Genomic DNA, 13,464 nt, shown 5'->3' on the forward strand with positions numbered 1-13,464 from the left:
ATTTTTTTTTAATTTATACAAAAACAATATTGAAACTATAATTTACAGAAATAAATTCAAAAACGTATTTAAAATCATTGCAATAAGTTAATTACCTTCATTATTTTGGTTTGTTGGAGTATTATTTTGAAGATCAGCAACTGGTTTTCTTTGCAATGATACGTTGTCAGAAGCATATATATTTCGTACAATTGGACATTGTTTTGGTCGCGAAGAAAAATTAAATCCTTTAGCACGTTGATTTAACGCCGGTACAACTTGTGCAGTGTGTTTGGGAACCCTCAAATTTGGTCTATTCAGTGAACTCAGCTCTTCAGTTGCATTTTTTTGTACCAAAACTTTTTGTGGATTGGCAGACGTACCATATGGCTTTCTTGTAGGATCAATTGTCAATGAAGTATCTTTATTCATATCTGAATGAACAGGACTTGCGATGACAGGACTTGTGCTAACAGGATCTGTGATAACAGAATTTTTCGTAATAGAATTTTCCACAGCCGGATCTGGATTTGTTGTCACAGAATTTTTCGCTACAAAATTTGTCGGTTTCAACGATGGATTTCCATAATTTCCTTTCTTTTGATGATGGTAAGGTAATGAAACCCTTTCAACTCTCGAAACAAATGGAATTTTTGATCTTGGTAACTTTAATTTAGGAAATGGTGGTAAATTTTCCTTTTTACGTTCGTCGATAGGAGTAACTTTAAAATTCATTTGCATGTTGCTGTTTGGAACTTTATTTCCTCCATTTGAATCATATTGAAAATCACTGTCAGAATGTCTTTTTAATTTTTTAAATTTTCGGTTCGACTTGGCGTCGGGGTCTGTACTAACATCTGAACCTTTTTCATATAACTTTAATTTTTCCATAGCTCTTTGAAAAGTATCTGCAAATTAAAAATTGTTAGCCAAAAATGTGTTACATAAAAAAAAATACTCTGATGTAAGTACGAAATAAGCAAGTAAAAATTATCTCAATTCTTGAAACAATATGTGAAATTTAAGTGAGCGAATAAAAGTGTATTACTAGATTAAATTTTCTATTTACATATCATTAAATTTGGATGTAGTTTTACACTTTCATTGAAATTTCCAGGTGTGGAATTCCAAACCAGAAAATTTCCCAGGTGTGGAGTACTTCTTCACTCCACACTATCTCCGTCGGCCCTGGATGAAACTTTGTATTTTTCCCTGACTCAAATAAAAAGATTTGAAGAGGTTTTTACTTATAAAAAAATTTTACAGAAATTTTTTCAAGTCAGTATTTGAATTAAAATTTGCGAAAAGCAGAATTTCCATTGCACTTCCTGAATTTTTCAATTTTCCAGTACTTTTGATAAAATTCCCTGACTTTTTCCCCTGATTTCCCTCACCTGTGTCAACTCTGACACTATATAAAATACATTGTCTAGCAGCAATTCACGTGTAAGGCATTAATAGATCTTACTTTACATGTAAAAAAAACCATTCACACCAAGTTTTTTTCAACAGATTGCGATAATAATAATTTTAGTAAATTCAACAGAGAGTTAAATCATCTAAGTAGGTCCCATTCTGAAAGTTTCTTTCTTAAATTTTTAGCATAATAAAATAAAAAATTTCAAAATTTTTTTGGATGTATTGCAATATTCTTCATTATGTATCAAGCTTTGATCCAATTGATATTATCTGCGAGTTTCAGGCGAATCGGTTAAGAATTATTGACTCCAGGTGTGAGCAAGAATCGAAAAATAGTTTATTTTTGTTTTTTGAGCATAATTTTTATAATTTCTTAAAAACCTTAAAGTTTTTGTGACAGAAGTTATTCTTTTGACATTTTTTACTTGGCAAAAAAAATTGAACGAAATCAGTAAAGAATTTTTCGAGATATGCAATTTTGGTCGAAAATAGATTCGCGGCTTTCTTTTATGTTTCTTTTCTTTGTTTTATGTTTCCTTTATGTTTTTTAAAAATTTAATGTGAATTAATATTTCTATTCTTTAATTTAAAAATGAAGAAATTAATTAATATATATTAATTAATTAATTAAATTTATTAAATTTTATTTTTTTTTATTTATTTTTTTTATTATTTATTATCAATAAATTTAATGGATTAAATTAATTAAAATTTATTAATTAATATTATAGTCATCAATTTTACTTGTATAACTTTTATTTCATTTCATAAATTGTTTCGATAATTGAGATAATTTTTATCAGACACGACTTTTTGCATCGAAAATTTTTTCGTTGGGCTTTTAAAAATAATACAAAAATTTGACTTTTATATTATACTGCTATTACTCAATAATTTTTGTGACATTTATCGCCTACACATCAATTGCTTTCTATTTTCAAACAAATTTTATGTCTCTTAATTTTTCTAAAGATATAAAAAGAGTAATATTTAAAACATCTAACTTTCATACCGCCTTTTTATTTTTTTATTAATTTTATCCAGATAAAGAATTATTTTCTAATCGTTTTATATTTGTTCCCTACTGACATATTTATACCAAATAAATTCTCTGACTTAGAAATAACGTCAGTGTTCAATGTAATGACGAAATTAGTATGTATTTATTGTATACTGATTAGAAAAAAAATTTCATGTTTCATTATAATTAAACCAGTATTTAGATTCTTACTGAGAAAAAAAAATAAATTAATCATATTTAAAAGTCGCTAAACACCTTGTATTAAAATTAAATTGTCTTCTCAAAATAGGTTAATTAATTTGTTTGAAAGAAAACAATAGTTTCTCCATATAAAAAAGTCGAATAAAAAAATTATTAAATTTATATGTAGATGAACGGTTTTAAAAGTATGAATTATGTATATATCAAAATTGATTTACTGTAAAGTAAAATATTTATTAACAAAATTAAAGAATTATAAATTATAAAGTTATAAAAAAAGATTTTAGTAAATATTGTAATACTTTTTCTCACCAATATTAAAAAAAAAAGAACTCAAATTTTTCGAATAGCATTTCTTTATTTTATTTTTTTTGTTTATTTCACTTTTTTAATTTTGCGTTTAGAAAAAAAAGTTTACGGGTTGTTGAAATAAAATCTTTCTAAGCCGACAACACTGCGCGAGAAATAAATTTTTCAGAGCTTTTTAAAAATGAGCAAAACGATTTTTTTTCCATTATCTTTAAAATGTGATTTACATTACAAAAAAAAATTGAAAAATTTACTTACCTGCAGATGCAATTTCTTCTTCTAACTCGATTTCAATCCAATTTGACTCTGGTTCTTTTTCCGATTCAACGATTTTGTAAAAATAAGCCATACTCTTAAATGTTGGCCAAAATACAGTATTATTTTCACTAACCCAGTTTCGCGGTATAACCTGAGCTCCATCTTTGAAGTTAATTAACAAAAATCTCTTTTTTGTTGCCGACATTTCTGCATTTGATACAATATGTATCACACACAAATTTATTTCCGAAAAAGCGTTACTACACTAAGCGTCGACAAAATGGCTTAAACGTATACGTTTCCGTTTTGTATTTTCATTTGTTTGTTAGCAAATTGCAAATGTCTGTTATGCATAGTTACCAGCATTTCTTCTTGGTTACGATCAAAGACTATAAAGAAAATATATAGATGCGCGAACTTATCACACCAAACTTTCTACCCAATAGACCTTAAGGGTGCAGTCACAACTCGCATTTTTTCATGGTTTTATTTTTAATTATTATTATTTAATTATAATTATTTTTTATTTATTTTATTTATTTATATTATAATTATTTCATTATTATTATTTTTAATTATTAGTGTGTAATCCATGTGAAAGAAGAAAGCACAATTTCATGAGAGTGTGAAGGATAGCGCTATCTTCTCTCCTTTACACTCTCATGAAATTCTGCTATGCTGAAGGCAGAGATGGGTAAGTATCATACTTCATGTATGTTACCTAAGTTTGCTACGTATGTTACATGTGTATACAACTTGTTCAGTTTGCTACACAACGTTTGTTACATTTTATGACGTAGGCACTCGTAATGGTCAAAAGCAAATATAACCTCAATCTAGTTGGTTCCCGCTATGTGTTTAGTTTTTGAATATTTGTTTGATTCGTTTGATTATTGCTTTGTGGACATTCTTTTTAAAAATGAATCGAGGTCAACATTTTATTATAAATTTTTTTAAAATAGAATTACTAAGAGTTTTTCTGGTAGGCGGCGAGTAATTCGGATTTAAAGTTTTGACAAACTTTTTAAAAAAATTGGATTCGACAACCGCGAATGGAATAATAAATCCAAAAAAAAACATCCCTAGTTGAAGATCTTTTTCTGCTAAATTCAATATCTTCGAAATTTCATCCGCTTCTTCCTGCTGTTTCTAAAAATCAAAAAGATCTTTATTTAATTTTTCAGAAGAGTAAAGAGTAAAGACATATAAAAACACTTATTAACTTAATAAAAATTATTAAACTGAAGTGCAATAAATTATTATTTAAAGAATATTTCATCTCTTTATATTTATCAGTAGATCTATTTATCTGAGTTGCCTGAGATATTATAATTTATCTGTTATTATGATGATGACTGATGAGGCGAGTTGACATCCGAAAAGTGAGGTTATATTTATAATTTGGTTTGCGACGTTTGCGACAATTTGTTACGTTTACTACACATTTTAGGTATCATACGTAGCAAACCTTGAGTTTGCGACATTTACCCATCCCTGGCTGAAGGTTTTCTGCTCAGGGTGAAAAAACATGGATGAGTAAAAAGTAAAACGCAAGCAGTTTTTCATGAGAGTGGAAAGGATAGCCTATCTGTCTATCTCACTTGTACTCATGAAAAACTGCTTGACATTTTACTTTTTACTTCTCCATGTGATTTCACCCTCAACATGGGACTGAACCCTAAGGGTGAAATCACACGGAGAAGAAAAAGGAAACAGAATTTCATGAATGCAGGTAAGGGAGCGGTCACAGCTCCGCCTGCACGGCCAGTGCAGACGGGTGTCCATGGTAACTTAGAAGAGTGAGAAAGACAAAACAATTGTCTATCTCTCTCACTCTTGTAAGTTACCATGGACACCCGCCAGCACTGGCAGTGCAAGTGATCTTAGGGTGCAGTCCCATGGATCAGATTAGCAGATTAGATTTTAACCAATCAAAAACATTTGCCGTAAGGGTGCAGTCCCATGGAGCAGATTAGCAGAATAGATTTCAGCCAATCAAAATGTAGCCCTTTATGGCAAATATATTTGATTGGCTGAAATCTAATCTGCTAATCTGCTCCATGGTACTGCACCCTAAGGGACTACATTTTTATTGGCTGAAATCTAATCTGCTAATCTGCTCCATGGAACTGCACCCGTAAGGCCAACGCACAATAGATTCGCGAATGTCGTTCGCGAACGAGGTGCATGTGATAAAAAAGGACACACATATATCTCTGTCCTTTTCTAACTCATGCTTTTCGTTCGCGAAGCAGTTGTGCTTGAGCCTTCAATGGTTAAGTGCTCGGAAAAATTCTCACGAGCACGAGAATATTCTCAAGCATATTCTCGACATCAATGTGCTCTGTCTTTTTTTGAGAATTTATGAGAACATATAATTATAATATAAATATGGTTAATATTGGTAAATGTAATCTATTGAGGTTAGTTTTTCACACGATGTCTTATAATATGAAAACTACTAAAACTACATCAATTTTCTCATAACGCGGTGTAAAAAAGGCACTTTTTTGCACCTTGACATGAAAAGTATCGTTCGTAACTTGTGTGAAAATTTGCTGATTTTTGAACGATCACTTTTTTTGGAACGAACTAAACGAAGCAACTGTCCACACAGGTTTCGAAATATATACTTTTTTATTCTTAAAATTGTTAAAGAATAAAATTCTTTTTGTTTCTTTCGGAAAAATATGAATATGTCCTAAATAAGCATAATACATGTAAACATTTGAATTTAACAAATGCTCGAACATAGCTCGAACGCTATGCATGTTTAATGTTCTTACCAGGTGGCGAATACGGGCTTCCGTAGTATATTCAGTTGCTGAAAGAAAATATTAGTGATATCAGTGCATTTATTCTGTATATGTGAATAATAATTCAATCATATATTTACAATAGCAATTTCTGAGACGTAAAAAATGTTTAAATCATTTTCTACTTTTATATCCTATTTTTTCAGTTCACGAATTCAATTATAGCTTTCTAAATGTACTAACATGTATTGACCCAGTGGGCAAAAAACCATGTTCTTTCCAAAAACGTCCTTAAGGTTATGTTATTCAGTGGACACGTGCCCCATATACTTTACTATGGAAATACGTCACACTGAATAACATGACCTTAAAACGTTTTTAAAACGTTTCATGACAGCCAAAAAATGTACCAGAACATTGTTTGAACATCCATGTTCCTAAAATGTTCTAGAACATTATTTGGCGGACATGAAACGTTTTAAAAACGTTCTTTAAACGTTTTCAGAACGAACATGGTTTTTTGCCCACTGGGGAAGTATCTTGATACATTTTATTTGTTAACATTTATAAAATTTTCATTTTACAGTTATATTTGCTGATTAGATAATAAAAATTAATTAACTATGTTCATTTTCTTGTAAAAAAATTATGACTGAAGTGTGGAAATGTTTAAAAGAATATGCACGTAAATAAATTATAAAGACTAAGTGGGAGAAATAAAATAAATATCCCAGGGATATCGGAGGATATCCCTGAGATGTCCCTGGGATATCGCAGGATATCCCTGAGATGTCCCTGGGATATCGCAGGATATCCCTAGGATATCGCAGGATATCTCTGGGATATCCCTAGGATATCGCAGGATATCCCTGGGATATCGTAGGATACCACAGGGATATCCCTGGGATGTCCCAGGGATATCCAAACCGCCGGTGTTTGGGATATCCCGATATCGTCCAGTGGATATCCATGGGATATCCCAGGGATATCGCAGGATAATATCTGGATATTTCGCGATATCCCGTGCTGTTAGGGTATAAATAAAATATGTCTCGTCGTTTTTTTTAAAATAATTTTGTTCTCTGGTTTCGCTTCATTCCTCTAGCTTTTTAAATATTATCCAATATTTACGCTGTGGTCGAAATAATTTATTAATTATTGTAATAAATATTTGTATTAATATCTATATTATTAATTCCCTACGTTACTTTTTAAAAGAAATCATTAGTTTAAGTTAAAAAAATAAAAATAGTTGCGTAAGCAAAGATTCACAAGCAGAATCGTCATTCCTCTGCCTTATGATAAAAACAATATTAGTAGACATAAATTATTTGTAATTTTCTTAGGATACAGTTATCCTACACGAACATAATAGGGCATTCGTAATTTGAGGAAAATCTTTTGATAATTAAATAAAAATAAAGAAGTGTTCAAATCATCATTCCTCTGGTTCCTTTGAATCAAAATTAAAAATTAACATGACTATCAATTGTTTATAAACTGTCACTGAAAAATTAACCTAAATTTTTTGAAAAGTAACGGTTGATTTTTAAAAAACTTTTTTATTCTGGTGTTTTCAATTAAAATAATAAACTATTTGTTAATTTAAAGTTGCTTGACATTTTAAATTGTAAAAAATCAATTTATTTTAATAATTAATTGAAATTCAAATCTTGTGAAGATGTCTCTGAATCGAAAAAAGCAATTTGCAACAATTTTCAACCTCTTGTTTTTTAATGAATTTCAATTTTGAATATCTTCTTTAAAATATAAATATTAGCGTGATAATGTTATAGAGATATTACATTTTTTAAAGCTTAATATTATTCAATGGTATGAACTTCAAACAGTTGATTTTCCTTTTTCTTTTTTCATACTCATAAAAATGAGTATTTCTGGAGAATCACCCATGTATATTATATTTAAAGTTATTTTTGTTACATCGTTCAACTTTTGAACGAAAATGCATAAGAGCAATGTAAATTTACATAAAATAAAATATTGTTTTATTTATTTAATCCATTCTCGCACCTAAAATGAACAACAAATGTTTTAATTTTTTATTATTGTTTTCAATAATAATAAAACGATCAATAAATCGACTCGTTAATAATAAAAAACATCATTATCTTTTTAAATTACAAGGGAGTTTTTCATTCTAAGTATGTTGCGATAGCGTCTCTTATTTCTTTTTGAGATTTGATTTCATGACGTCTTGCATCTTCATCTTCATCAACTTCTTCGACTTTTTCCTCATATTCCTAGAGAAGTCTGTTAATAAGTTTTGCACTCGCATACAATTTGGATTCATCATCCTCATAATCCTCATTACTTATGAGAAAATTATGTAAGCAGATCAAACATTGGACAATGGTTATCGATGTTTCCAATTTTAATGACAACATTCCCAGCAAAATTCGCCATCTGCTTGTCAATATGCCAAACGAAATTTCAATCGTCATACGTGCACTAGATAATGTGCAATTAATTATACTCATACTATTATTATTATTACTATTATTATTACTATTATTATTACTATTAATATTATTATTACAATTGTATTAAAAAATAAGTGTATATTTAATATGATGAAGGATTAAAAACTTACCGAAAGTTAAAATTTTCCTCACGATGACTCTTAATAAATTTCTGGCTATATGGCCGCATTAAATAGGGTTTTAAACCAAAACCTGCATCTCCTATTATATAATAGGGGATAACTTTATTTGTTCCTGGCAAGGATTTTCCTGTAGGAAAACGATAACGGCCACTTTCTAATTCTTGGGCAAATCCAGTGGCCGAAAAAACACTTGAATCTGACAGAGATCCTACGAAATTAAAAATTTTGTAATTCGTAAAATTAAATTATATGTATGATATTATTATTAGACAATATTCAAATTGCTTCATAGGTGTGTAGGAAGTATTTTACTTCTAAATTATAAATAACGTTGGTAATAGAAATTAGAATTTACAAAAATTCATAAAAACTATTTTTTTGAAACTCACCATAATCTCCAACATCCACCCACGTAAATTTATAATTACTGTCGCACATTGCCATTAGCACAAAGCTAAAAAACTTTTTATAATTATAAAATACGCTACCGGAATATGGAGGTTTTATAATCCTAATGTGCTTTCCGTCCAAAGCCCCAACGCAATGTGGAAAATTCCACCTTTTTTCATAATTTTCAGCAATCGTTTTCCAGTCATCATTGGATTTAACTTTTAGATGAACTTTGGATAAAGTATCCCAAATTGCTTTGGTCACCTCAGCAATAATCTCATATAATGTTGACCTTCCAATCAAATAGTACCTGGCTAACGTTTTGGTACTATCTCCTTGAGCCAGATAACTAGAAGGCAAATATTTTTTAAAGTTGATAGATTTGTTGAAAAAAGAAATATGAAAGCATTAAATTTTTTATTCAATTTAAGATTACTTCACATTTCAAACATTTTTATACTTTTTATCAATTGAAATTCATATACTTTTAATTTAAATCAGTGTAATTCATTTCAAAAGAATTGCATACATTTAAAGTGTTTAAGAACTATTAATAATATTTACTAATTCATTGTACAAAAATGTTAGGAAATAACAATTGCAATTTGTTTAAACAATTCTCAAAAAAGTAATTTTATATATTTTATTCTTATTTGCTTTACATTAAGGTAAATAAATTTAAAAAATTGAATCTTTTTAGGAAAATGCAAAAGAAATTAACGAAACATGTTCAATAATTTTTAAAATCAATATGATTTAATTTTAAAATATCTGTAATAATTATAAAAATAAATTTTCTCTGCGAACAATTTTATTTTGCGTTAAAAACAATTTTGAACAAATTTGTCTAATTGTTTAATTCCAACTACAGTCGAACCTGGATAAGTGGTCCCTGGATAAGTGGAATTCCTCTTTAAGAGGAACATTTTTTACGGTCCCTGCACAAGCAATGCAAAATATTGAAAAAACCTGTGTAAGTGGGAAAACGCTACCTCTATAAGTGGAACTGAAATTTTGAAAAATGGCCTCTATAAGTGGAACTTTCTCTTAAAGTTACCTCTATAAGTGGAACGTTCCCTCTATAAGTGGAACTTTCTCTTAAAGTTACCTCTATAAGTGGAACGTTCCCTCTATAAATGGAACTTTTGATAACTGTACCTATATAAGTGGAATTTTTGTAATTTTCATATAAACCATGATTCATCTCTGCTAATTTACTCGATGTGTATGTCTTAGTTACCATCAGTGTGTTTGTCATTGATTTCGGTTTTCGCACTTGTTTGTTTAGTTTGTCTTACACGATTGATTAGTTCATAAATTCATAGAAAAATTCATACACAAGACACATAACACTCTAACACAAACTACGTTAAATGAATTTCTTACTTAAGTACTATTTACTTTTGTCTTTTTAAATGAAATATAATTATAAAAACATATGTAAAAACCTCAAAACGAATAAACCTCTTTAAATGGAACTAGACCTCAAACGACCTGGTTAAGTGGAAAACTGGGTAAGTGGAATACCTCCATAAGTGGAACAAAAATTTCGGTCCCTTCAGGTTCCGCTTATCCAGGTTCGACTGTATCTTGCAAAATAGTTCTAATTTTTAAACAACTTTAAATACAGTTATTTAAACCAAAGTTTTGAAAAAATCTACTTTTAATTTAAAAGCGGACGACTACGCTAACTTTAAAAACTAATTGCATTGGTCCCAAATTTAAAAAACTCGCAGATACTCATCCTAAGATTTCATTTGAATAGAAGAAGTAATTTTAATTGACAAAATAATTTTTTCGACGTAATAAATGACAGAATGTTATAAAAATTGACTTCTGAAAAGCGGAAGTTTGACAAATTCAAAAACCAATGAAATTAGCTTCGGAAGCAAGAAAATCACCGATAATTATTTCAAGATTTCTTTTTGTCAAAAATAAATTAATCGTAATTGGCAAAATAATTGTCGCAATTATCATGCAATTGTTTGTAAACAAATTTAAAGCAAAAATTTTTTTACATTTATAAAAATATCGCTTTAGTGCGCATATAGTTAAGATAATTTAATAAAAATTTTTAAAAATTGTAGAACTTTTTAAAGAAATTTAAAAAATTCTTTGGAAAAATAAAAGCATACGCCAATACTTCAAACTGTTGACAGAATTAATGAATGAATGAATTAATGGATACGAATATTATTATATTTAATTAATAATAAATGTTAACATGGATCATTACAATTTTTAATAATTTAAAAACTATATAATAATAAATAAAAGAAATAAATCACAGGCACATTATGAATTATTATTAAAAAAAATAATTTTGCATCTTCTAAAGCTTTGCAGACTGACGTGATAATTGAAATAAGCAGAAATTAAAACTAATTGATAAAACAAAACTTACTGAAGCGTAATTGCCAATCTAAGCTCTGTAGACAATGGTTCTCGACAAAGATATTGTTTCTTCAGACGTAACCTTAATACTTCGTGTAGTTCATCAAATTGATGTTCTTTCATTCTGTAAATGTCATAAAATTCTTCATGGTCTTGATTTTTCACATATGAAAAAAGGACTGAAGAAGCACCGTAAACATTTCTAATTTGCGGATATAGATGTGGTTTGATCCAATATCTTCTCCAATGATCTTCTTCATCTTTTTGTTGTAAATATAAATTAACAATTCTCATCCAAGTCAAAGAAACTTGGAAGGCAGGTATTAAATCCATAGTGTGTATATCGACGTCAAAAACAACACTTAACACTCACAAAAAAATACATTAAACTTTTGAATATTTAGACACAGCGAAGAAAACGTTAGAGCACGAAACATACGCCATCCAGCAATTCAATCATCTGTTCAGAACTGAAACTATAATTTCATGAGACTGCGTATATAATAGAGTGACAACTTCTACATCCTTTCCACTCTCATGAAATTCTGCTTTCCAATATCTGCTCACATGTGATTGAACCCTTATCATTGCCAAAAAGTTTTTTTATTATCAACACGTTCTTTAATTCAAATTAAATTACTTTGAAGATTGTTAATGTAAAAATAAGAAAATAATGTTTATATTACTGTACAATTAAATGCAACAACTACAAACATTTTGAAAAGTGCAATGAAATATATTTTTCCGGTGCAAAATATAAAGCAGAATATTACGAAATGGAAATCACTGTGGATACAGCTTCAGGTAGAAGTCATGCGCAGATTCAGGAAAAATAAAACCATATCTAAATGTTGATTAATCTATGACGTGAAACCAATATTGCTTGTTCAATTGGCGTTTATTCTTTACATCTGATATAGGTATATCATTTTAAATTTTACAAAATTACAATGGATATAAATATGGAATTGGACAACAACTTTTTGGAGGACAGTGACAAGAATACATTTATCATTAATTGTGTTGAAAGGATCCCTTGTTTGTATAATAAGCACTGTAATAAATATAAAAACAATGTAAAGAATCAAAAAGCATGGGAAGAAATTGCAAAATTGTATAAAGAAGAATTTGGAGAAACTGAAAGTGGTAATAATAAATTTAATAAACAATTTTAAATTGAAACATTTTTTTAATAACGTCAATATTCATATGTAATAAAATAAAAGCATTGTTTTTAGAATTATTTTTATAATTAGTATATTTTACAATTTATGTTTAGTTAATGACTTTTTTCAGAAGAAGCAATCAAATCAAGATGGTACTCCTTAAAAAAATTGTACATGACTGAACACAAGAAAGAAAAAAAATACGTGCCAAGTGGTTCGTCAGCATCGTGCACAGAAAAAAAAACTTTTGATTATTATGAGTATATGACATTTTTACATGATCATGTTACTCATTATAGGTAAGTAAATAAATTCTCTTAATAAAATAAATAGTTATTATTTGATGTACATTTCCTTATAGGGTGATTTCACCAGTGAATGGACACTGTATTCGAGAATATATTACTATATTTTTTTGCTGTATTTAAACTACCATTTAAAAATAAAAAATAGTCAAAGTTGTGAAAATCACTAACTGTCCATTCACTGGTGCAATCACCCTATTTCTTGTTTTTAATTGTCAAAATAAAATGTTTAAAATTTTGGTTTAAGGTCAAGAAGCTGTTGGGATTTTCCCCCAAATAACGCATTTGCGAATAATGTACAATATGGAAAGAAAGAAACAAAAACAGTAGAAGATGAAGGAGAAGAAGAACAACAAGAAGAAAAACAAGGAGAAGAAGCTGAAGCAGAACAAAATGAAGATGGTGCTGAAGCGGATCATGTTTCAAAAGATTCGAATTTTCAAGAAAATGTTCAAAATCAAAGTGCTGAAAAAACGAACCAAATTGTTCAGTGTGGAGAAGAGATTAAAAATATGCTTGTCAAAATTATGCAAGCAAATCAACAGAATAGTAAACTTTTGGGATTTGAAAAAATTATTGTAGAAGCCTTTCGAAATTTGTCAGAAGAGCAAAAATTAGGAAAGTTCAACAGAATAATGGACAT

At 28.8% G+C, this 13,464-nt stretch overlaps 1 protein-coding gene across 1 annotated transcript; it reads right to left on the minus strand.

Annotated features, from left to right (window-relative positions):
- Positions 1–8,051: 8,051 nt before the first annotated feature.
- On the minus strand, positions 8,052–11,683 carry LOC127283849 (uncharacterized). Its single transcript, XM_051308951.1, has 4 exons — positions 11,361–11,683; positions 8,956–9,305; positions 8,555–8,774; positions 8,052–8,442 (listed from the first exon to the last, which is right to left on the minus strand). Exons 1-4 carry the CDS (start codon positions 11,681–11,683, stop codon positions 8,205–8,207), a joined length of 1,131 nt encoding a protein of 376 aa, XP_051164908.1. The 3' UTR covers positions 8,052–8,204.
- Positions 11,684–13,464: the final 1,781 nt, after the last annotated feature.

This window comes from Leptopilina boulardi, unplaced genomic scaffold (genome assembly GCF_019393585.1).
Source record: "Leptopilina boulardi isolate dan_hultmark-lab unplaced genomic scaffold, ZJU_Lbou_2.1 LbouV2_311, whole genome shotgun sequence".
NCBI classification, from domain to species: domain Eukaryota; kingdom Metazoa; phylum Arthropoda; class Insecta; order Hymenoptera; family Figitidae; genus Leptopilina; species Leptopilina boulardi.